The sequence below is a fragment of the Dipodomys spectabilis genome, unplaced genomic scaffold (genome assembly GCF_019054845.1).
Source record: "Dipodomys spectabilis isolate Male_0828 unplaced genomic scaffold, ASM1905484v1 ptg000363l, whole genome shotgun sequence".
Taxonomy (NCBI): domain Eukaryota; kingdom Metazoa; phylum Chordata; class Mammalia; order Rodentia; family Heteromyidae; genus Dipodomys; species Dipodomys spectabilis.
In genome coordinates, this window is record NW_024871040.1 from 2,400,247 (window position 1) to 2,426,217 (window position 25,971).

Genomic DNA, 25,971 nt, shown 5'->3' on the forward strand with positions numbered 1-25,971 from the left:
CTTCTCAACTACTAGCAGCTGAACACGGGGGTGCATGCTTGTCATTCTAGCTTCATGGAAAGTGTAAACAGAGCATGCCTGACGAGGAAGTGACTCTTATCTCAAAAGTTATCTGTGTAAAGAAAGGCTGGAGATGTGGCTGCTTAGCAAGTCCAAAACCCTGGGTTCAAGCTCTAATACTGTCCCACTCTGCCCCAATTACTCTAGCTCTTAGATTCCTGTGAATGCCTAAGTTGCTTTGGGATTGGAAAGCTCAGCTCAGTAATATTCCTCTATTCCTCTCACTTATAACATACTGGAGAGCTGGATGTAGATTCTAGCACAGAACACAGTGACCCTTGACTGAAAAAAGGTATATGCCATAATTTCCTAATTCCATTACCACCAACCTTACTCTGCCCCTTCATGTTTTACTAAGGAATGAGATCATGGAAGGAGGGCTGGGAAGGTGGCTCAGTGGTAGAGCGCTTGCCTTGCATGCCTGAGGCCCTGGGTTCGATTCCTCAGCACCACATAAGCAAAAAGAAAAAAGCTGGAAGTGGCGCTGTGGCTCAAGTGGTAGAGTGCTAGCCTTGAGCTGAAGAGCTGAGGGACAGCGCCCAGGCCCAGAGTACAAGCCCCACGACTGGACTCCCCCCTCCCCCGCAAAAAAATTGTGGAGATCATGGAAGGATAGGGACATCTGTCTAGCCGCCAAACCAACCATGTCTGCTGCAGAGGCTAGTCGGATGCTGTGATCATCCCATAGGAGGAAGACAAGAGAGCACTGTAGCTATTCTCCATGTAACCACCCCCCTAGAACTGAGCAGTGCCTCAGTTATGTGCTGGCTTCAGTGAAGGCTTCTGCATGAAGGCTGTTATGTGTTATATGTTGACACAGTGGCAGTCACATCCAAAACCTCAGTGACAGACCAACCGGAGCCTGGGAGCTGCCAGTCACTAAGCAGCGATCAAAGACATAGCTGAGGGGGTTTCTGCTGACCATGCGAGATGAGTAGTGTTTGAATTGGGACATATTTACTTTGGAAAATACACAGCAACAGCTCGGCACCAAAGTTCACATTGAAACCCTGCGGGCGACCCTGGCTGATCGCATCTCTGTAAAGCTGCTTCTCAGAAGTACAGAGGTAAGTTCCATTCCTATCATTTTCTACTGATAATAAATCTCTACTTTTGGTGCTTAGACATAGGAAACTGGTTCCTTTATCAAAGACAATTCAGAAGCTTTCTACTCTAAGCAGTAGGAAAAATGTGGGGTTTTTTTCCTATTATAAATTCCTACTAGTTATATCATTGAGACAAATTTGCAATAAAAGCTGTGGAAGAGATCAAAGCATTATATCTAAATAACATTATTCAAACTAGAAGCTAAGTGTGGTACCACACACCTGTAATCCCTGCATTCAGGAACCTGAGGAATGAGGATTTTGAGTTTGAGGCCAATAGAGTGAGTTCAAGGCCAGCCTAGGCTTCATGTTGAGACTATATACCCCACTCCCAAAATTATGCCTTAGACAATTTGTATTATACTAAACAACAAAACAATAGGAAGTCACTTTTTATATAAGTCACTCTTTATATCCTCAATTGCTAATCCATAGAAAATATCATGACATGTTCCTTTGTTTGGTAAGGGAATAATAAGTATTCTTGGTTGTTCATAATATAATGTAGGAAAAAACACAGTATAAGTTTCTAGATATGCTCTGTCAATACCAGGATTAGCATATGACTATCTTCCCTCCAGCTCCCTATTTGGCCACAGGTTTTTTTTTCCTGAACTTAAAAATTCAAGTTAGCTTTTATTTTGTTCTTTAACTCTATTTTCTAACTGAGGACATTTTTAAATGTAGTTGAGCAACGTGACTTTCACCAAGTTGCTCATTTTCCTCTCTTCTTTTTTAAATGTCTTTTCATTGATACCTATCCCTTATTGTATTTGGAAATGGCCCAGTTCTATTTGCAGCCACACATTAGGAACTTTTATTTTCTTTTGTTGGTGGTGGGGCTTGACCTCTGAGCCTGGGCACTGTCCCTGAGCTCTTCAGCTCAAAAGGCCAGTGCTCTATCACTTGAGCCACAGTACCACTTCTGTTTTTTTGGTGGTTAACTGGAGATAAGAGTCTCACAGACTTTCCTATCCAGGCTGGCTTTGAAGCTCGATCCTTAGATTTCAGCCTCCAAAGTAGCTATGATTACAGATGTAAGCAACCGGCACCAAGTGAGACTTTGTTCCACAAGTGCATGCCAGTGCTATCTTAGCAAGATGGTTAGAGGGAAGGTTGAAAAAAACAATGGATTCCTTCCTCGCCGGGGCCCCCCCCCCCCCTCCCTTCCTTCTTCTTTTTTGTCAGTCATGGGGTTTGAGCACAGGAACTTGGTGCTGTCCCTGAGCTCTTTTGATCAAGGCTAGTACTCTATCACTTTGAGCTACAGCGCCACTTCCAGTTTTCTGGTGGTTAAGTGGAGATAAGAGTCTCATGGACTTTCCTGCCTGGGCTGGCTTTGAACCATGATCCTCAGATCTCAACCTCCTGAGTAGCTAGGATTACAGGCATGGGCCACCAGCACCTGGCTAAGACATTTCTCAAAGTAAGAAATTATGTGACTTTCTCTCTTGGACTGGGAAGGTGGCTCAGTGGTAGAGTGCTTGCCTTGCATGCATGAGGCCCTGGGTTCAATTCCTCAGCACCACATAAGAAAAAAGAAAAAAGCTGGAAGTGGCGCTGTGGCTCAAGTGGTAGAGCGCTAGCCTTGAGCTGAATTGCTGAGGGACAGTGCCCAGGCCCAGATTTCAGGCCCCACGACCAGACCCCCCCAAAAAAAAAAAAAAAAAAGGAAAAGAAATTATGTGACTTTCTCTCTAAAATGTGCAATTCAAAAGTCTCTCAGTTGGAACAAAATAGTGTTGGAGTAGATTGTTTTAATAGAACTAAAGGAGGAAGACTCAGAAACAATGGAAGCAACTATTCCTCAAGTCTGGGAATACTGGGAGAATCCTGCACTCCAGAGTGAACAAGGTAGAGCACTTGACACAGACCATCTAGGGTGAGGGGTGTTCAACCAACTTAGTTCAAGTCTAGACACTGCATTCATTCATCCATCCATCCATTTGTTCATTCACCCACTTATTCACTGTGGCCCTAGGAATGCTAGGCAAACCCTCTAACACTAACCTAACCTCCAACCCAAACCATAGCACTTGTCAGTAACAGCAACAAAAGGCTCAATATCTCCTGATATGTAATGTGGGGAGAGGCGTAAAGTTAGAAAAAGTACACTATACAGTGCTTGACATTAACAGAGGCTGTACCAGTATGTTTTCATTATCAGCATTAACAAAGCCAATTAAGTGTAGTATCTGACAGCCTAGAGTGGTAGTGGATATTCTATAGGAAACAGTCATAGGAATATAACAAACAATACAATTCATGTTTCTAAGATGAGCAGAAGTTGCTGACCTGCCTGGGCCAGCATTATAAACATCTACAGGAAGCATCAAACAGCAGATTATCTACCCTATACACAGTTCATACATGAGAAGCATATAGATGGAACAAGACAAAGCCATCTCACAGGCATCATGGACTTGACAAGCCACGTCAAATCCTCCTTGACTCAGAGGATGAGTAAATAAAGATAAGCTAACCTGGTTCAAGAAGCTAGCAACTTACCTCATACACAGAAACAGAGTGTCTGACAGGCCTTGTCTGCCTGGTGAGATTAGAAGCAATAAAATAGAAAATATTTTGTTTCTCTTGATAGTAAGTAATATAACTAACTTTACTTAAATCTTCTACAGAGTTGTCAGGAGAGACAACCAACCAGTCTCATCTCAATAGGCTACAAGGTAGTCCTAGTATTACAAACCAGTTTCAAATTTTACACAAATAAATATTAAATGACTGCACAGATTTCAAATATCTTTAGATTATCTGTTTTTAAAATCTTAGCCCAGCCAGGTGCTGATGGCTTACTCCTGTAACCCTGGTTACTCAGGAGGCTGAGATCTAAGGATTGCAGTTCATAGCCAGCTCAGGCAGTAAAGTCTGTGAGATGCTTATCTCCAATTAATAGCCAAAAAGTTGGAAGTGAAGGGGCTGGGAAGGTGGCTCAGGGGTAGAGCACTTGCCTTGCATGCATGAGGCCCTGGGTTCGATTCCTCAGCACCACATAAGCAAAAAGAAAAAAGCCGGAAGTGGCGCTGTGGCTCAAGTGGTAGAGCGCTAGCCTTGAGCTGAAGAGCTGAGGGACAGCGCCCAGGCCCAGAGTTCAGGCCCCACGACTGGACCCAAAAAAAAAAAAAAGTTGAAAGTGAAGCTGTGGCTTAAATGGTAGCGCACTAACCTTAAGGACTGGTCAAGCCCCAATACTAGCCAAACAAACAAACACATAAATAGAAAGCCTGGCTCATGCACTTTTCTTCAATACCTCCTTCCTACAGGTGGGATGGTTTGAATCTTACAGACAAGACCAAGTCCTCCACCAGAAATTTCCCTTCAGCCTTAGGAATTCTACTTCTTAGTGGAGCCTCAACACTCTGGCCACTCCCAACTTATGAGGTAAACCACATCCTCTTTCCCATTTCCACAGTGCTTTCTAAGTTCTATTTTTGTTGGTCGTGGCGCTTGAACTCTGGGCCTGGGCGCTGTCCCTCAGCTCTTCAGCTCAAGGTGATCTCACTACCACTTGAGCCACAGCACCACTTCCAGTTTTCTGAGTGGTTTACTGGAGATCAGAGTCTCCTGGAGTTTCCTGCCTGGGCTAGCTTTGAACAGAAATCCTCAGATCTCAGCCTCCTGAGTAACTAGGATTACAGGCGTGAGCCACTTATGCTCAGCTTTCCAAGCTCTATTTTGAGAGTTCGATTTACTGTGCATGCACCCCACAAGACTGATGCTTTCATCTGTCAGTGGGGAAGACCTCTGTATCTCTAGAGCCTAGTGAGTGCTTTCTGAAGACAGAAGACAGTGTTTGGTAAATGAATAAAAAAGAAACTTCTCCTAGGAGGCCCAGGAATCTATAAAGTTTTATAAGCCTTTAAAGAAAGGGTTTTCCTTTAGAGTCCATGGATCCGATGGGATCTACCTTTATCAGATTTTCTTCACGTGCAGAACCTAAGCTATTTACAGTCTGAACTCTGCAAGAGGGTGGGTAGGGGACCTGACTAGGTCGCCTCTAACCTTGTCTGCTTTCCCTCCCAGTTCAGCTCTGCCAAAATGAAGTACCCATTCCACCCTCTTCTTGCTTCTCTCATCCTAATGTGTGTGTGTGGAGGCAGCAAAGGCCTTGCTGATCAGCTAAGTAATAAAAACCTGAGTATGCCCCTTTTGCCTGCTGACTTCCACAAAGAAAACACGGTGACCAATGACTGGATTCAGGAGGGGGAGGAAGATGACGACTATCTGGACCTGGAGAAGTTGTTCAGCGAAGATGATGACTATATTTACATCATTGATGCAGTTTCCCCAACAGACTCAGAACTGAGTGCAGGCAACATCCTACAGCTTTTCCAAGGCAAGAGCCGAATTCAGCGTCTTAACATCCTTAATGCGAAATTTGCCTTCAACCTTTATCGAGGACTGAAGGACCAAGTCAACACTTTCGATAACATCTTCATAGCACCTGTTGGCATTTCTACTGCCATGGGGATGATTTCCTTAGGCCTGAGAGGAGACACACATGAACAAGTGCACTCGGTTTTGCATTTTAAAGACTTTGTTAATGCTAGCAGCAAGTATGAGATCACAACTGTTCACAATCTATTCCGCAAGCTAACGCATCGCCTCTTCAGGAGGAACTTTGGATACACACTGAGATCAGTCAATGACCTTTACATCCAGAGGCAGTTTCCCATTCTGGATGACTTCAAAACTAAGGTGAAAGAGTTCTATTTTGCTGAGGCCCAGGCAGCTGACTTCTCAGACCCTGCCTTCATAGCAAAAACAAATCATCATATTCTGAAGCTCACCAAGGGCTTCATCAAAGAAGCTCTGGAGAATATAGACCCCCATACTCAGATGATGATTCTAAACTGCATTTACTTCAAAGGTAAGAAGTAGCTTTATGGGTCTCGAAGCCAATTCACAAGATACTCTTTTTCTTTTGCCAGTCCTAGGCCTTGAACTCAGGGGCCTAAGCGCTGTCCCTGAGCTCTTTTACTCAAGACTAGTGTTTTACCACTTGAGCCACAGTGCCATTTCTGGCTTTTTGGTGGTTAATTGATTATAAGAATCTCATGTACTTCCCTGTCTGGGCTGGCTTGGAACTGTGATCCTTAGATCTCAGCCTCGTGAGTAGCTAGGATTACAGGCATGAGCCACCAACACCCAGCTCAACATGTTCTTTCCGTACATGTATAGACAGAACTATTCAAGCTCTAAGTTATTCAGGAAAACAAGACATTAATTGACACTAGTAGAGAGACAAAATCATGATGAGGTGTCATTACTGAGCCCTAATTATGCTTTATATGTGCACTAGATCGTACCACATGTGAGACCATTGTGCTTATTTTAGGGTTCCCCCTTTCTTAGCATTTGGCTGCCTGAGTTTGAGTCTCTTCATTTTCTTTCCCAATTACCAGCAAGCAGGAATATGGACAGAACCATGAAGAAATGTATCTGGAATGATTCAGCTGATATCAACACCATAGTTCCTTTTGGGGATACTTCTGTACTAATAAGTGGGGGTTGGTGGTGGGAGGAGTGTAAAAAAAATAAGCCAGAGCTGGGAAGGTGGCTCAGTGGTAGAGTTCTTGCCTTGCATGCCTGAGGCCCTGGGTTTGATTCCTCAGCACCACATAAGCAAAAAGGAAAAAGCCGGAAGTGGCGCTGTGGCTCAAGTGGTAGAGCGCTATCCTTGAGCTGAAGAGCTGAGGGACAGCGCCCAGGCCCAGAGTTCAGGCCCCACGACCAGACCCCCCCCCCCCCACAAAAAAAAGCCAGTAGCAATTGTTCTAGGCCAGGCAAGAAGAGCACTTTTTAAGGAAGTATTGTCTCACTCAATACACAAATATACATACACGTATACACAGGACCCCTGAAATCGTAAGAATAAAGTGGCACAGATTTGAAGAAATCCTGAATTACTTTTTTCTCTTTGAGGCAAGGACTTGATATATAGCCAGGTGGGCTTCAAACTTGAGATTTTCCTAAGAATCCCTTTGAGTAAAATTAACACCATATAAAGAATGTAAGATTTACTAATGACGTTTATTTTAAGCAATAAACCTATGCCTAGCAATAAACAATTCAGTGGAAGACATTTTTGTAGCACTGAAGCCCTAGGTTTTTACCCATTTGACAGTTACCATCAGGTTATCTGATGACTTTTTATTAACCCTGGCTGGAGTTTCAAAGAGGAAGCCCTTTCTGTTGCCATGACGGTGGAGAAGTGACTAGGCCTGTTTAGTCTTTCTCTCTCCCGCTCTCTCTCAGTGGTACTGAGATTTGAACCCAGGGCTCATGTAGCAATCTATGTTTGAGCCACATCTCCAGCCCTTTTGCATTATTTTCTTTTTTACTAGTCTTTTCTCCTTTTTTGGTACTAGAGAGCAAACCCAGGTTGTTGTACTTGCTAGGCAAGTGCTTTGCCACTAAGCTACATCCCAGTCCAAGATAAGGTTTTTGATTGGGACCTTGATCCACTTCTTACTGTGCTTGGGAGGACAAATATGTGCCAACATTATGCTTCTTTCATTGAGAATGTCTTCTTAACTTGTTTTTGTTCAGGGATAGCTTGAAACTAATACTTCTGAACTTGGCCTTCCAAGTAACTAGAATTACAGGCATGAGCCACTTGGTCTAACTCTTAATTTATCTCTGGACAGTTAATTTATTTTACATCAAAGTGTAAAAGTGGTAAACATATAAGCTGCCTTTCCCTGTCCCATTAGAACAGTCATGCTGGGTACTGGAAGAGATCACCCAGTCTTTCATGAATGGATCTCGTAGGTGAGGAGATTGTAGAAGTATAATCTTCATTTCTAGCTCTCAAATCTCTGTTACTAATGTAAAGTATTAAAATTACTTGTTAATGCTTCTGATGGGCTTCTTCCTATCAGAGTTGAGGAGAGTAGTGATACTCAGTGGGGTCCAGGGCAGGTGTCTGGAGATATTTGTGGCTACTGAAACCTGAGGGAAGAGGGAAGCACTAATGGTATCCAAGAGGGGATGCTGTTAAATACCCCACACTGCACAGGACAATGCCCACACCATAGACAGCTACCTGGTCTAATTCTCAACAGTGCTGTGATTGAGAAATCCTTGGTAAGGCTGGCTCAGAGAACTGAGCTACAATTAGGCAGACTGGAGCTGTCTGGTACTTAAGTCTCCTTCACAGATACCATGTGATTGAGTTTGCAGTATGCAGTGGAAATAACAAAGCCTTTTTTTTTTTTTTTTATTTTGTTGTCAGTTGCCGGGCTTGAACTCTGGGCCTGGGTGTTGTCCCTCAGCTCTTCAGCTCAAGGCGAAGAGCTCTACTGCTTGAGCCACAGTGCTACTTCTGGTTTTCTTATTAGAGATAAGAGTCTCACTGATGTTCCCGGGCTGGCTTTGAACCGTAATCTTCAGATCTCAGCCTCCTAAGTAGCTAGGATTACAGAGGTGAGCCACCGGCACCCCGCTCAAAGCCTTTTTCTTATGGACTAAAGTTTTATTTTATTATGTATCTCTTTGTTAACGATCAGATAGATATCTACTATTTATATCAGCTGGCTGCTCAACTTACCAGTTCAAAACTTTTAAATATATTACTTCATTGTGTCAGTTATCTCATCTGTAAAATGGAGTAAATGCAAGGTGCAGTGGCCCATACCTGTAATACTAGCTACCAGATGGCTAAGACTGAGGATTGCAGTTCAAAGCCAGTCTAGGCAGGAAAGTCTCTGAGACTCTTATCTCTAATTAACAAGCAAAAAGCTAGAAGTGGAACTGTGATTCAAGTGGGTTAGTGCTCAGGCTCTTGCACTGAAGCCCCAGTAACACGTGTGAACGCACGCGCGCTCACACACACACACACACACACACACACACAGAGGCAGGTACCTTTTTCACCCTTCCCCCCACCCCAAGAGAGAAAGGGATAAAAATAGCTGCTGGAAGCACAAAATGAGGTAATACAGGGAAAATGACCAGATAAATGGCTGGCACATCACCAGTAGTCACCTAGTCACTAATCATTATTAGAGCTAAAACGGACATGGTTTTATTCCTCAATGCACAGTTCTGAACCCAAATTTGCAGAGAGAATATTGAGGCAGCACTACATAACTTGTATATCCTAATAACACAGGGCAGAAAGAAACTCTAAGCTACCAACTTTACAGAGAAGAGGCCCTGGAAACTAACCCAGAAGTCATTCTAGTCTACTTAATCCCTGTTGTTAACTTTGTTAGAAATGAAATTCTCAGTCCAACCCATTCTAGAAATCAAAGATGGGCCCTACAGAGCCCCCTAAGGAACTGAGATGCAAGCACAGGGGTAAAATGAAGTTCTTTTTGAGGTTCTTTTTTTTTTTGGTCGGATATGAGGCTTGAACTCAGGGCCTGGATGCAGTCCCTGAGCTTTTCTGCTCAAGGCTAGCACCTAACTACTTTCAGTCATAGCCCCACTTCCAGGCCCAAATGAAATTGTAATAGCTGCCCTACTCCTTTTGAGTTTACAGGAACCTGGGTGAATAAATTCCCAGTGGAAATGACACATAATCACAACTTCCGTCTGAATGAGAGAGAGGTGGTCAAAGTCTCCATGATGCAGACCAAGGGGAACTTCCTTGCGGCAAATGACCAGGAGCTTGACTGTGATGTTCTCCAGCTGGAATATGTGGGGGGCATCAGCATGCTAATTGTGGTCCCACACAAGCTGTCAGGGATGAAGACTCTTGAAGCCCAGCTGACACCACAGGTGGTGGAGAGATGGCAGAAAAGCATGACAAACAGGTACTTTAAGGATGTTTATTCTTTTGAGCTCCTAAGAGCACTAAAATGATAGTCTTTTTCTTTTCCTTCCTTCCTTTCTTTCTCTCTTTTCTTTCTTTCTTGTCTTTCTTTCATTTTTTTCCATGCTGGTCCTGTGGCTTGAATTCAAGGCCTGGGCACTGTTCCAGAGCTTTTTTTGCTCAAAGCTAGCATTTTACACGTGAACCATACCTCCATTTCCAGAATTTCTGGTACTTAATTGGAGATAAGAGTCTCATAGATTTTCCTGCCCCAGCTGTCTCTGAACTACAATCCTCGGATCTCAGGATCCTGAGTAGTTCAGATTACAGGTGTGAGCCACTAGTGCTTGGCATCAGTAGTCTTTAAAAACAAAACAAAACAAAATAGAGAAAGAAGTGTGCAAAACTACTCACCCAGCTCTATCAAGCCTAAAGTGGAGTTCATACCATTATTTACCATGATCAAGGTAAATGTCTGGAATGTAAGAGGCATCCAAAAAAGATTAGCAGTCTCCTTCGGCACCTAGGAAATTGTGAGGCTTTCTTAACTCTCTGAGGACATGTTATTTATACTTTTTGTCTAGTCTGAGTATTGAGTATTCTCTAGAGCTGACCCTGTTGATTTTAAATATTTTCTGAGGTTATTATCGGATCATAGCAGAAAGAATGGAGAGCTTGGTCACATGTCTGTTTCACTGGAAACGTTTATGGTCATAATGAGAAAATGAACCTAGTTTGGTGCTGTTTATAGGACAAGAATAAAAACAAATGCACAAAACTCAGAAGCAGTGTGGGCATGGTTGCACACATGTGCAATCCCAGTGCTTGGGAGGTAAAAGCATGAGTTCAAGGCCAATCTGGGCTATTATTTATACTGTTTTTACCACCCCTGACCCCATTACAAAAAAACCCTCCCAAAACAACAACAAAAGTAAAGTAAAACAGAACCAAAATAATTTTTTTTCTTTTGGGTCCGGTCGTGAGACCTGAACTCTGGGCCTGGGCGCTGTCCCTCAGCTCTTCAGCTCAAGGCTAGAGCTCTACCACTTGAGCCACAGCGCCACTTCCGGCTTTTTTTCTTTTTGCTTATGTGGTGCTGAGGAATCGAACCCAGAGCCTCAGGGATCCAAGGCAAGCGCTCTACCACTGAGCCACCTTCCCAGCCCCAAAACAATTCTTCTACAGGAATGTAATTTCCCCAAGTATCCCACTAGTTATAAAGCCTATGTTTTGTTTTTTTTTAAAGACCCCTCTGCGTACTCACTTCTTTCCTAACATCCTTGGCTTGTGACCTCCATCCTGACCCCAGCAAGGCCAAATAAGCCTGCTGGTTCCATTCCTTGTCCACTGGTGCACTGACCATCAGACCAGCATTCCCTTTATCATTTCCATTCCCCTCTTCTCAGAAATTCTCTGTGGACCCCCATCCAAAGGAGCCAGCCCAGTTTCTCAGCCCAGTCCACAGATTCCCTGCTTCCTAGTCTGGTCTGTTTAGCATCTTCTCTCTTTCCTACCCAGCCTCTTCCCCACACTCCAACCAGACCCAAGGCCTCATGTTCCCAAGGCCTCATCTTCCCTCCACAAAAGAGACTGCTGAATAATATCAAAGTTATTACCTCTATGTACAAAAAAATTATCTCCAAACTTCTGCTTACACATTGATCCCCTCCATCTCTCAACATGCCCCTTTCTAGTAATTCAGATATTAATGTGCCTTTTTTGGGGGGGTGGGGGGAGTGGTGGTGATGGAGATGGAATCCAAAACCTTGTGCATACTAGGCAAGTGCTCTACCACTGAGCTACAGCAGCTCCTTGTATCATCTTTGCATGTATTTATTTATTTATTTATTGTCAGTTGAGGGGCTTGAATGCTAGGCCTGGGTGCTGTCCCTGAGCTCTTCAGTTCAAGGTTTGTTCTACCACTTGAGCCATAGTGCCACTTCCAGCCTTTTCTGTTTATGTGGTGTTGAGGAATTGAACCCAGGGCTTCATGCATGTGAGGCAAGCACTCTACCGCTGAGCCACCTTCCCAACCCCATCATCTTTACTCTTATTTTTTAATTTTTTTTTTTTTGTCTGTCATGGGACTTGGTCTGGGCACTGTCCCTGAGCTCTTCAGTTCAAGAAGAGTGCTCTACCGCTTGAGCCACTGAGCCATGGCACCACTTCTGTTTGTTTGTTTTTTATTCCCATTAACTGGAGATAAGAATCTCACAGATTTTCCTGCCCCGGCTGGCTTCAAACCACAATCCTCAGATCTAAGCCTCCTATGTAGCTAGGATGACAGGCCTGAGTCACAGGCACGAGGCTTACTTTTATTTTTTTTACAACTTCACTTTTTTTTTTTGTAATTTTTTTTTTTTGGGGGGTCCGATCGTGGAACCTGAACTCTGGGCCTGGGCGCTGTCCCTCAGCTCTTCAGCTCAAGGCTAGCCCTCTACCACTTGAGCCACAGCACCACTTCCGGCTTTTTTCTTTTTGCTTATGTGGTGCTGAGGAATAGAACCCAGGGCCTCATGCATGCAAGGCAAGCGCTCTACCACTGAGCCACCTTCCCAGCCCCACAACTTCACTCTTAAGAAGGGCAAGTGTAATCAATTGCATCTTATAATTCTTTTGTCCCTCACAAAATGCTAAAACTGGCCCCACAGGCATTTCTGTCTTCCTTCACCTTGTTAGAGACTGAATGATTTGAGGTGAGGACTGAGGATGTTTAGTACTGTCTGGTACACATATGAATTATCATTATTATTATTTTTGCAGTGCTAGGGATGGAACCCAGGGTCTTATGCATGTTAGGAAAACAGTTCTAGCTCTAAGGTATATATTTCCCCTTCCCAGCCTTTTTTTTGTTGTTGTTGTTTGGTTATGGGGCTTGAACTCTGGGCCTGAGCACTGTCCCTCAGCTCTTCAGCTCAAGGCAATCACTCTACCACTTGAGCTACAACACCACTTCTGGTTTTCTGGTGGTTTATTGGCGATAAGAGTTTCACAAACTTTCCTGCCCGGGCTGGCTTTGAACCTCGATCCTTAGATCTCAGCCTCCTGAGTAGCTAGGATTACAGACATGAGCCACTGGCGCCCGGTGAGCCCCTTTTTTTTTTTTTGAGACTAGGTCTTATTATGTAACCTTGGCTAGCCTCTCAATCCTCTACTTCTTACTTTTTACTCCTCCTCATTATGGCACATGACACCACTCCTGGTGAAGGATTCTTTTTTAAGGTACTGGTCAACTCCTTAGATAACAAAATAAATGCCAGAGAATGCCAAACATCAATTTTATGTAGTTATCACTCAATATCCTCAGAGGATAATCAAGATGAAAATCCAGTTTCTTGAATAAACTGATATATTTGCATAATAATCTACAGACATCCTCCCATATACTTTAAGTCATCTCTTCTATGATACTTAATGCAATGTCCTGTATTATTTACAACAATAATGGTAACAAAATTAAGAAGTGCTATGCCAATTCTGTGGTAAATGCAACACATACTAGGCTGTACATATTTAACAGGAAAAGAAAAGCATGATTATTTTGTAACTCATAGTTTAGTAAAACTGGGCCCCAATCTTGTTTTCTAACTAGAACTCGAGAAGTGCTTCTACCTAAATTCAAGCTGGAGAAGAACTATAATCTCGTGGAGGCCCTGAAGTCCATGGGGATTACTGAGCTGTTTGACAAAAATGGCAACATGTCAGGAATCTCGGACCAAAGGATAACCATTGACTTGGTAACTGCTCCCTTTTTGCACTTAGGCTCTGCCTCAGCACAGCTTCAACTTCCCCATCTTTCCAAGCCCATTACCACCCAGTCTTACTTCCCAGGTCAGCCTGTGACATACAGTTCCGTTCTGCAGTTATCAACTAGGGGAGGTAGTGTGTTTGCCAGATGTTTCATGGACAGGATGGTCACAGGAAGCAGCCTTGGAGTATGCCCCCACTCCTGCTGTCATTCAACCAAGGGAAATGTGCTACAGTGTGTATGACTGTTATGCCCATCAGAACAATGAAAGACCCATTCAACACATAGAGAAGCTGCACTACACTGAGTTATTTAACAAGCCAACAACAGGCAATGAGCAAAAGAGAGTAAACACTAGGTCAAATGTAATGACAGATCCAGGCCTGAATCCTTAATGGGCATGTACCCCAGAGTTTTGAGGAAGAGATTCAAATGAAGGAGCTATCTAGACTCTGAAGACCTTTCAGACTGAGCACAGCCCAGAGTGAATGTGATTCTAGAGTTTGGAGGTAAATATTTATGATAGGACATAGATTCTAACAAGGTGATAAGAGATATTTTTCAAGGGTAATTTTGACAAGCTGTGATTTTTCACTTCTATGTGGATTTTGGATCTTTTCTCTAAATGAGAAAACATTCAGAGAATGCTATAGAATCTGACACTTTTTCCTTTCCAATTTCCAGTTCAAACACGAAAGCACCATCACAGTGAATGAAGAGGGCACTCAAGCTGCTGCTGTGACCACAGTGGGTTTCATGCCACTGTCCACTCAAGTCCGTTTCACTGTTGACCGCCCCTTTCTGTTCCTGGTGTATGAACACCGCACCAGCTGCCTGCTCTTCATGGGAAGAGTGGCCAACCCTACTAGGTCTTAGTGGCAGCAGTCTGGGCACCTGATGTGTTTTGGGGGTACTCTCTGGTTTTGTTTCTCTTCTAACAATGAGGACAGAGATTTTTTTTTTGGCATCATGACTTTTGAGGTTTAGGCTGCCAATCTGAATTCATGTAAAGAATTTGCCAAGGACTGAGAAGCTTGGTTGGAGACAATTCTGCACAGTAAACAATGGTGTAAGTCCAGTGGAATTAGTATAACTAATCCATGGGTCAGATGTTCTCTAGATGGTCTGAACAACAGACAGATTGCTTCACCTTCTCACCTCCTCCTCACAGCAAGCTGATAAAGTGTGTTTGGACACCTCCTTCCTGGGCATTGCAAAGGCCCTATCCTTGCACATCTGTCTCTATTCTCAAAGCCTTTCTCATACATGTCCCTCATTTGAACACAGAGCAAGAAATGACTCACATGACTAATTTCTTGCCTCTCCCAAAAGGGTGTCCAACTAAGTCCAGGGCCCTGGGCATTGGGGCTTAATTCTCTCAAGGTCTGACCTTACACATCCATGTAATCCAGGACATTTAGTCCTGCTCCCCATTTCCTCGCTGCTATCCAGAGGGCAGCATATATACATCACTATTTCTTCCATTCTAAGATAAATAAACATAGTCATATTTGCTGTATACCTGTTGCAATTCTATTTTTGTTGTTGGTTATGGGGCTTGAACTTGGCCTGGGCACTGTCCTTGAGCTCTTTTTGCTCAAGGCTTAGTACTCTACTACTTTGACAGCTCCAATTCCAATTTTTTGGTGGTTAACTGGAGATAAGAGTCTCATGGATTTTCTTTCTTTTTCCTTTTTCTTTTCTTTTTTTTCTTTTTGTCAATCAGGGGCTTGAACTCTGGGCCTGGGTGCTGTCCCTCAGCTCTTCAGCTCAAGGCAAGTGCTCTACCACTTGAGCCACAGCACCACTTCTGATTTTCTGGTGGTTAATTGGAGATGAGTCTCATGGATTTTCCTGCCCAGGCTGGCTTTGAACCGTGATCCTCAGATCTCAGCTTCCTGAGTAGCTAGGATTAAAGACATGAGCTACCAGGGTCTGGCCTCTATTTTCTTTTTGAAGCTCAAATAACAAAGGCCAGTATCCTTAGGAACAAGAAACAGAGGTCTATACAATGACTAACACCCTACAGCAGGGCACATTCTTAGGATAAGAACAAGATGTGTGGCCGAAGCCTGTGCAAGGTCTGCTCAGAATTCCTGAGATGCAGTGTTCTAAAGTGTTGTACAAGTCCTGATGCCCACACATTCTTTAGGTGGGGGCATATGCTTCACCTTTCATCCCCTGGATGTGGTGCTGTGCTGTAGGTCTATTTGCAGAGCAGGCAATATCCAAGGACTGTATTTCCAGGTCCTTCATTGCCTGGGTAAGGCATTCAAAATCCAAAAGGGCTGCTCAGAGTGCAAGATTCAAGTTGTATTTTTAATGAGGGGAGTCATGAGCTTTGTGCATGAAGGCTTTCTAACTTCCACAGCTTGGGAGAAACTTTATTTTTCCACTTTGCAAGTCAGGAAGACCAGGGCTAGAAGGGCTCTGAAACTTGCCCAAGACACAGCTGCAGTATGTGGTGGGGACTCAAGAGAAAGTTCACCTGACTCCAGGATCATGCAAGGAGTTACGTCACAAAAAACTTTTGATCTCAGAAGGCCAGTACCAGTAATTAGAGCAGCAGAAAGAGTGCTGAGCACTTATATGCATGCATGCGTGCGTGCGTGTGTGTGTGTGTGTGTGTGTATGCACTGAATGTGTGTGTGTATACCAAACTTAGGTGGTTCACACTTATCACCTATAATGATGCCCATGAAAGGGAAGTGATTTGCCCAAGCCTTGATGTAAATCCAGTCAGAGGGCCCCAGAACCTGCTTTTCTTTTTTTTGAGGGGGGGTGGTGGTACGGTCATGGGGCCTGAACTCTGGGCCTGGGTGCTGTCCCTCAGCTCTTCAGCTCAAGGCTAGCACTCTACCACTTGAGCCACAGCGCCACTTCCGGCTTTTTTCTTTTTGCTTATGTGGTGCTCAGGAATCGCACCCAGGGCCTCATGCATGCAAGGCAAGCGCTCTACCACTGAGCCACCTTCCCAGCCCTGCTGCTTTTCTTTCTAACCATCCTCACCTACTTCTTTCATAATTTCCTGTATTCTACTGAAAAGGACAGAACATGGTTGAGGCCCAATCTCTCCATCACAGCTTTTTTTTTTTTGGTCAGCTGTGGGGCTTAAACTCGGCTTGAGTGTTGTCCCTGAGCACTCAAGGCTAGTGCTCTACCACTTTGAGCCACAGCACCACTTCCCATTTTTCTGGTGGTTTTTTGGAGATAAAAGGACTTTCCTGCCTGGGCTGGCTTCAAGATTCTCAGTCTCAGCCTCGTGAGTTGCTAGGGTTACAGACGTAAGCCACCAGCACCCAGCTTCATCACAGCTTATTCTTTTGGTTGCTGATGACCCCATTCTTTCCATTTTCCCCCCAATTTACTTTGTTCTTTTCAGGTGCTTCTCTTTTATTTTTCATCTTGTTGCTAGTTCCTCTTGTTCCATTTTCTAAACATAGTTACCTCAAAAAGTCTTTAAAAGCTGGTGCCACCCCAAGCATCTTCCTTGTGCCTGTAGTCCCAGCTTCTCAGGAGGCTGAGGTAGAAGGATCTCTTGAGGCTAAGAGGCCAGCCAGGACAACACAGTGAGAACCTATCTCCAAACAAAAACTAACCAACCAAGCAATAAATTCTGTCTTTAGCCCTCTGCCCACTTTCACAAAAAGTGATCATCTCACTTTTAATTATCCCTTCCTACTACTTCCTCTATAGCCAGTAAGTCTAGATCCCTTTATGACTATACAGAGCAGACCTCTCCAATCTCTTTTTGTTCACTTCCATGTATTTGGAATCCTTCTAATTCCCTCTGACAGAAATTGGCCAGGTCTTAAGGTAGTAGCATATTAATTCAGATCATAGGCTCTGCAGCAGGCTGCCTGGGTTCCTGGCTCTAACATATAGAAGCTGGGAGCCTTTGATCCAGTGCTGTGCCTCAGCATCCTCTCATCTATAAAATGAGATTAAGAGCAGCACCTACCTTGCAGGGTTATTATGAAGGTAAAAGGAGTTTATATCAGGAATTGCTGTGTGAAGCTAACCCAGGCAGAAAAGTCTGCGAGGCTCTTATCCCAATTTGCTACCCAAAAGCCAAAAGTAGAGGTACAGCTCAAATGGTAGAACACCAGTCATGAGTGAAGAAGCTAAGGTACAGTGGCCAGGCCCAGAGTTGAAGCCCCAGCACCAGCACACATACACAAAAAGAGTTTCTCTCTAGGGATTCCTATGTAGGGCGTCCAGGATGGGTTTGTCCCATTTAACTGCCTGAGGTTACAAGCAAAAACTTTGAGCACAGCTGCATTTCTATGGAAAAGAAATGCAAAGTTTACAAGAGCCCATAATCTAGAAAATGTTAATCCATAAATCTCATCTACTGCCCCTGAGAGAATAAGTAACCTGTTCAAGGCCACAACAGCTACCAGTGACACAGTTATAACCCTGTTCTCAGTGGAGTACAGGAACGTTTTTGAGCACAGGGCACATCTTACCATACTGCTACTTTAAAACAATGGAATGATGATATCCCTAAGCTTCAGATAGGTCTTTTAAGCATTTTCAAAATATTTGATAGAGAGCTACATAACAGTGCAATTTAGTATTTCTGGAGAGGATGGGGGGAGAGGAATGGAAGGGATGACACTGACCAAGGTGCACTGTATATATAAATGGACATGTTAAACCAAAATCCCTTTGTATAAATATGTGACGATAATAAGAGGGAGGAAGAAAAAAATTTTGCTGAAGAAATATGGTCACAAAGTTACAAGACAAAGATCATCAAATCTAAGCAGGATGGTGTCTCAGAGATCACACAACCTGACTGCCCAGTGACTTTCCAGGTTCCCAAGGTCACTCACAGGGAAACAACTACATGAGGGCCTTAATCTAGGCTTCTTGCCCGAAATCTCCTGGCCCTTTTACTCAGCAAACTAACAACTATGCCATTAATGACTGAGAGTATATTTTTCTCTTAAAAAAGGAAAAGTATAAAACATTAAAACAAAAATAAACAATTACAAAATGAGAAGGCCCACACCACTTCTGGAAATCAGTTTTTCACAGAAGGTCCAAGGGGTAACCACAAAGCAAATGGGAGAATCCATGATCCCTGTGTTCTTTGTTGAGCAATAAAATCAAATATTTGTTTCCTCCCACATAATATAACCATTAACTTTTGTTAAAACTATAATGCTTATTCTATTCATGAAAAAGGTTAGAGGTACCTGAGGAAGCATGCTCTGAGCTACCATTGATAATGGTCATGCCTATACTGACCCTGTGTGGTGAGACAGGCACTCTGATTATCCCACATGCACAACCAACCCAGAACTCAACACTGCCCTTCTGACCCTAAAATTTGCTATTTCCAGCCAATTTCACTTATGAATGCTCCCTAAAAGCACAAAGTACCCATAAGTTTTTTATACAAACTTATTAAATGCTAAATAACCACCATTAAACACACTTGGAAAGTTCACAGGAAGATGGGACATTCAAAGATGTAAGAACTCACTGATTCAGTATCACCTCAAGCATCTTCCCTGTCTGCTTAAAATCTGTTCCATAAGAGTCTGCTTATCCCCATACCTACTCCAACAGTTCCACAGAGTACCTCAGGCTTCATGCTCCTCACTTTTCCTTCCAGGCCACACAGAAGACCTGCATACAATGGCACTTATAAAAGACAATTGCACACTGGCCAATATTAATTATAAAGCGGAAAAAGTTGTTCTAAATATTAAATAATAGAGTATGAGTAAAACAACAACAATTAACCAATGGAGGTATCAACGAAACATGCAATCCTGAAAATCTCAAAGGAAAACAGCTGATGGCAGGCTTGGAAGGTGGTAAGGTTCCTAAGATACCATGGAAATCCATGAGTTAAGCAGCTACAGTTCACTGCACTGTAGGCCCAGCCCTTTGTCTCCTAAAGTACTTCAGCATGATAAGCTGTCCTGCTACAGACTCACCCGTCTCTAGAATCAGCCATATATTGATGAGAGGGACAAGAGAGAAAAGGAATGTGAACAGGCAGATAAAAGGTGACTTTGAAATTACACAAAATATATGCGTGACATTTTACTAATAAAGGTGGTGTGTGTGTGTGTGTGTGTGTGTGTGTGTGTGTGTGTGTGTGTGTGTGTGTGTGTGTGTGTGTGTGTGTGTACCAGTATTAGGGCTTGAACTTAAGACCTACATCTATGCTTTTTTTTTTTCCCTCAAAGCCAGCACGCTACCAATTGAGCTACAGCTCTATTTATAGCTTTTTGGTGTTTAATTGTAGAGAAGAGTTCACAGCCTTTCCTGCCTGGTGAGCCTCAAAAAGTGATCTTCAGATCTCAGCCTCCTGAATATTTAGTATAAAAGAAGTAAGCCACTGTACCTGGTGCTACTGAAGATTAATAACAGTAAACCAGCCTAGAAGTTCTAGAGGTTGGAATGATGATATACTCTGATTGGTGTGAACATACAAACTGCTTCATTAAGATGGGGAGAGATTAGCTGGGCATGGTAGTGCAGAACTGAAATGCTAGCAATAAGAAGCCAAAGGCAGGAGGGTTTTAGACTTCAGACCAGCAGATGATGCAAGATCCTGTCTCAGAAAAAAAGAAGAAAGAAGACAGGAAAAAGAAGAAAGAAGGAAGAAGGAAGAAGAGAAGCCAGGCACTGGTGGCTCACACCTGTAATCCTAGCTCCTCAGGAGGCTGAAATCTGAGGATCACTATTCAAAGACAGCCCAACCAGGAAAGTCCATGACACCCTCATCTCCAATCAACTATCAAAAATTTGGAAGTGGAGCTGCGGCTCAAGTGGCAAAGTGCTAGTCTTGAGCAAAGAGAGCTCATGAACAGCACCCAGACTCTGAGTTCAAGCCCCAGGACCAACACACACACACACACACACACACACACACACACACACACACACACACACACACACACACACACACACACACACACACACACACACACACACACACACACACACACACACACACACACAGATGAGAGCTATGTCTCTGTGCCCACCCTTACCTCCCTGCCCAACGCCTGACCTATAAGCTATCCCCATAGCTCTGCAGCAAGGTGGGCCTAGTTAGTGTACTATATCAGTTCTCAAGACTTGAACTACTAGTGATGGGGTGAAATCAGAAGGACTTACAAAGGCTAGTTCAAGGAAAGACTAGATGGACAGTAAGAGGTACATACAAATACCAGAACACTGGTCCCTCAGCTCAGGACTGTAGCTGGGAATGACTAGGAATAGGGAAAAGCAACTTCTACAAAGGTCATCTGAGAAGTAGTGGATGTGAAATAAAATAAGACAAGATGAAAATGGGCTCTCCAACATAGTAGTGCTGTGGCAAAAGGCTGCACTGGTGCCTGTGTTCCCAGTGGTATCCAGAAGCTGCAGCTCCATAGTTCTGGGTGCCAACAAGATGCCTCCAAGGCCATGGCTCCTAGGAAAGGGCCAAGGAAGAAATGGAAGCAAGGTCAAGCCCAGCGTTAGTCAGAGGCACCAATAAAGAATGTGAGGCACAGAAGCCTCAAAGCCAGTCATTGGTGGCTCATACCTGTAATCCTAGTTACTTAGGAAGCTGAGATCCAAAGGCTCAAAGTTTGAAGCCAGTTAAGAAAGGAAGAAAAGGGGCTGGGAAGGTGGCTGAGTGGTAGAGCGCTTGCCTTGCATGCTCGAGGCCCTGGGTTCGATTCCTCAGCACCACATAAGCAAAAAGAAAAAAGCCGGAAGTGGTGTTGTGGCTCAAGTGATAGAGCGCTAGCCTTGAGCTGAAGAGCTGAGGGACAGCGCCCAGGCCCAGAGTTCAGGCCCCACGACCGGACCCAAAAAAAAAAAAAAAAAGAAAGGAAGAAAAGTTTGTGAAAATCTATCTCTAAAATAACCAGCAAAAAACTGGGCTAGCTGACATCAGTGGCTCATGCCTTTAAGAGGCTGAGATCTGAGGATAGTGGTTGAAAGCCAGCCTGGGCAGGAAAGTCCATGAGATTTTTGTTGTTGTTGTTGGTCATGGGGCCTGAACTCTGGGCCTGGGCTCCGTCCCTCAGCTCTTCAGCTGAAGGCTAGCGCTCTACCACTTGAGCCACAGTGCCACTTCTGGCTTTTTCTGCTTATGTGGTGCTGAGGAATTGAACCCAGGGCCTCATTCATGTAAGGCAAGTACTCTACCACTGAGCCACCTGAAATAGAGCTCTGGCTCAAAGTGGTAAGAGTGCTAGCCTTCGGTGAAAAAGCTTAGGACAGTTCCCAGGCCCTGAGTTCAAGCCCCACATGAACAACCAAAAAGAAAAAAAAAAAAAAATGCTGGGCTAGAAGAATGGCTTAAAGTGGTGGAGTGCCTACCAAGCAGGTGTGAAGCCTCAGACTTAGGATGTAGGAACAGTGGGAATAGGGAACCTAGTCAGTCAGCAGGGCATAGAGAAAGATAGTGAGGTGTATAGGGCTAACACAGAGAGTTGCTGGTGGTGGTAGAAATGGTGATTCTATGAAATCAATGGGGTTTCAAAACAGAATTTCTCTAAGGAATTTGTTGTGCATGACTCAAAACATAAATGCAATATTATGAGTTTAAGCAATTCAATTAACATATATACTCACCACAGCTATCACAGGAATAAGTACTCCTAAATTCCCTGCACTGCTAGAAGCCTGGAAAAGAACAGAATTCATATAATTGACAAACATGCTTATTTTATTTTATATATTTTTTTGCTTATTTTATTTTTTAAAAAGATAGGACAGGCTAGGAATGTGGCTTAGTGGTAGACTGCTTGCCTAGCATGCATGAAGCCATGGGTTTGCCCTGGGTTTGATTCCTAGTACCATATAAACAGAAAAGGCTAGAAGTGGTGCTGTGGCTCAAGTGGTAGAATGCTACTCTTGAGCAAAAAGTTCAGGGACAGTGCCTAGGCCCTAAGGTCAAGTCCCAGGAATGGCAAAAAAAAAAAAAAAAAAAAGAAAAAAGATAGGACAATGTTATATAAACCTAGGATTCCTTAAAGAAATGAAGAAATCTGGATGCCAGTGGATGAAGGCTGACATAGAAGGGGAAAATAGTCTAGCTCCAGGGAACAGGAGAGAAATGGCAGTCTGTCAAAGATATTATAGGGTATAATAGGGGGATTTTCTTTTTCCTTTTTAAAGATGAGACTATAACAACTTGGGCTATCTGTGCCCTTGCCTTTCCCAAATATGTTAACATAAATGGTACATCTTTTTTTTTTTTTTTTTTTTTTGTGGTTGTGGGGCTTGAACTCTGAGCTTGGGCACTGTCCTTGTGCTCTTCAGCTCAAGACGAGCCCTCTACTGCTTGAGCCACAGCACCACTTCGGTTTTCTAGTGGTTTATTGGAGATAAGGGTCTCACGGACTTTCCTGCCAGGGCTGGCTTTGAACCATGATCCTCAGATCTCAGCCTCCTGAGTAGCTAGGATTATAGGCGTGAGCCACCAGTGCCTGGCTAAGTGGTACATCTTTTGGCAGTCATTCCCAACAGGATTCAGGATAGTGGACCAGAAAAATGTCAGTAGCTTGGGAGAACTTAAATTTTGTTTTCTTTTTGGCAGTACTGAGGTTTGAATTCAGGGCCTAGGCAGGCACTCTTGAAGATAAAAGAATTATTTTCCTGAGGGATCAGCCTCAGATATCTATCATTCTACCTATATGTCCTACATAGCTGAGATAACACCTGACCCCTAACTTATGCTATGTTATATGATATTATATTATTTTATTATTTGCCAGTATTGGGGTTTGAACTCAGGGCCTCACACTCACTTGGCTTTTTTACTCAAGTTTGTTCTAGCAGATGTTCTTGTGCCATATTTCCATTTCCAGCTTTTTGCTGGTTAACTGGAGATAAAAGTCCCATGGAGCAGGGTGCAGGTGGCTCACGCCTGTAAACCTAGCTACTCAGGAGGCTGAGATCTGAGGATCGTGGTTCAAGTCAGCCCGGGCAGGAAAAACCGTGAGACTCCTATCTCCAATAAACCACTAGAAAACTGGAAGTGGCACTGTAGCTCAAGTGGTAGAGCACTCGCCTTGAGCTGAAGAGCTGAGGGACAGCGCCCAGGCCCAGAGTTCAAGCCCCATGACTGACAAAACAAACAAACAAACAAACAACAACAAAAAAAAAACCAGTCCCATGGACTTTTCTGCCTACGCTGTTTTTGAACTGCAATCCTCGGATCTCAGCTTCCTGAGCTTCTAGCATTACAGATATACCCAGCTTCTCTCTCTTTCCCCCCCCCTCCCCAGTTCTGGGCCTTGAACTGAGGGGCTGGGTGCTGTCTCTAAGCTGCTTTTGCGCAAGGCTAGCATTCTATCACTTGAGCCACAGAGCCACTTCTGGCTTTTTCTGTGTATGTGGTACTGAGGAATCGAACCCAGGGCCTTATGCATGTGAGGCAAGCATTCCACCACTGAACCACATTCCCAGCCTCTGCCCAGCTTCTCTAGCATAATTTTAATAGCAAAAATGGAAGCAATTAAACATCAAACATAAATTACTGATTATATAAATTATTACACGAATAGTGGTACTTTGTATAACTGAACATGATACAGCCACTAAAAAGATGACTATCTGAAAAATATTTAGTCACCTTGGTAAAGTAGCCACAGCAAATATTAAATTAAAAATCAAGCAAGAATTAGGATTGTGCTCTGATCTAATCTCAATTACGTAATACTCATGCATCACAAGTCAAAAAGAACATGTCAAATGTCATCAATGACTATCTGAGTAGATATGGGTATTCTATTATTTGTAAATTTCTGTATTTTTTTTTTTTTATTGTAAAGCTACTATACAGAGGGTTACAGTTACATGAGTGAGGTACTGAGTACACTTCCTCTTGAACATTGTTACCCCCTCCATTGTTTTCCCCCTACCATCCCCTCCCTCCCTCCCTTCCCCGAGGTTCTTTTTTTTTTTTTTGATTGTGATTAAATGATTACATAATTTCAAAGTCACAAGTTCATTCTAACTTCCCTAGAGCAAATTGTCTACCACAGTCTGTAATATATAACAGTGTTCACATGTTATATACCATATTTGTGATCAGCAGCATGGGGATATTTAGTAGTGGTTCAACCAGATGAGCGGGAGTTCTTTGTTTCTTAAGTCCTGTTAGTTTTTTCGTATCACCTAACCTTTTGGATTTAGCATCCACTTATCAGGGAGACCATGTACCATTTGTCTCTTCGTTCTTGGCTTACCTCGCTCAACATGATTCCTTCTAGCTCCATCCATTTCCCTGCAAATGCCATTATTTTGTCATTTCTAATGGCTGCATAATATTCCATTGTGTATAGATACCACAATTTTTGGATCCATTCATCTGTGGTGGGGCACCTAGGTTGTTTCCATATCCTAGCTATTGCGAACAGTGCTGCAATAAACATGGAGGTGCACGTGTCCTTGTATATTGGTTCCTGTTGTTCAGGGTAGATGCCTAGAAGTGGTATGACTGGGTCGTAAGGGAGGTCAATCTTTAGCTTTCTAAGGACCCTCCAGACTGCTTTCCAAAGTGGTTGTATAAGTGTACATTCCCACCAGCAGTGTAATAGGGTTCCTCTTTCTCCACATCCCCTCCAGCATTTGTCGTTGGCTGATTTGTGGATGTGGGACATTCTGACTGGGGTAAGGTGGTATCTCAGGGTTGTCTTTATTTGCATTTCCTTCACCACCAGGGATGATGAACATTTCCTCATGTGTTTCTTTGCCATTTTTATTTCTTCATTTGAGAAGTCCCTCTTTAGTTCCCTTGCCCATTTAGTAATTGGTTTGTTAGGTTTGGGAGGGATTAGTTTCTTGAGTTCCCTGTATATAAAGGATGTTAACCCCTTGTCTGATATATTGCTGGTAAATATTTTTTCCCAATTAGTTGGTTGTCTTTCTAGCTTAGTTGCGATAGATTTAGCTGTGCAGAAGCTTTTTATTTTAAGGTAGTCCCATTTGTCGAGTCTCTCTCCAACTTGTGACCCTGGGACTCTGTTCAGGAAGTTCCTTCCTGTGCCTATTAGTTCAAGTGTCTCTCCTACTCTGTCCTGCAGTAGTTTCAGAGATTCAGGTTTAATGTTAAGGTCTTTAATCCATTTTGAGTTGATGTTGGTGCATGGTGATAGGCTGGGGTCCACTTTTAGTTTTCTGCATGTGGCTGCCCAGTTTTCCCAGCACCAGCGGTTGAAGAGGCTGTGTTTCTTCCATTGTATGTCTTTGGCTCCTTTGTCGAATATCAGCTGGCTGTAGGCCTGTGGATTTATATCTGGATCTTCTAT

At 43.4% G+C, this 25,971-nt stretch overlaps 2 protein-coding genes across 2 annotated transcripts in view; one reads left to right on the forward strand and one right to left on the reverse strand.

The window, feature by feature from the left end:
* The window catches only part of Pi4ka (phosphatidylinositol 4-kinase alpha), a 136,809-nt gene that overhangs the window by 54,957 nt on the left and 55,881 nt on the right, over positions 1 to 25,971 (reverse strand). The window contains exon 19 of the mRNA XM_042666171.1: positions 22,289 to 22,339. Coding sequence (XP_042522105.1) covers positions 22,289 to 22,339 — 51 coding nt within the window. The remainder of the gene's footprint in view (positions 1 to 22,288; positions 22,340 to 25,971) is intronic.
* Positions 1,099 to 15,218, forward strand: Serpind1 (serpin family D member 1). The gene is made up of 5 exons (XM_042666173.1): positions 1,099 to 1,127; positions 5,205 to 6,051; positions 9,670 to 9,943; positions 13,535 to 13,679; positions 14,375 to 15,218. The coding sequence occupies exons 2-5, from the start codon at positions 5,220 to 5,222 to the stop codon at positions 14,564 to 14,566; spliced, it is 1,443 nt and encodes a 480-aa protein (XP_042522107.1). The 5' UTR covers positions 1,099 to 1,127; positions 5,205 to 5,219; the 3' UTR covers positions 14,567 to 15,218.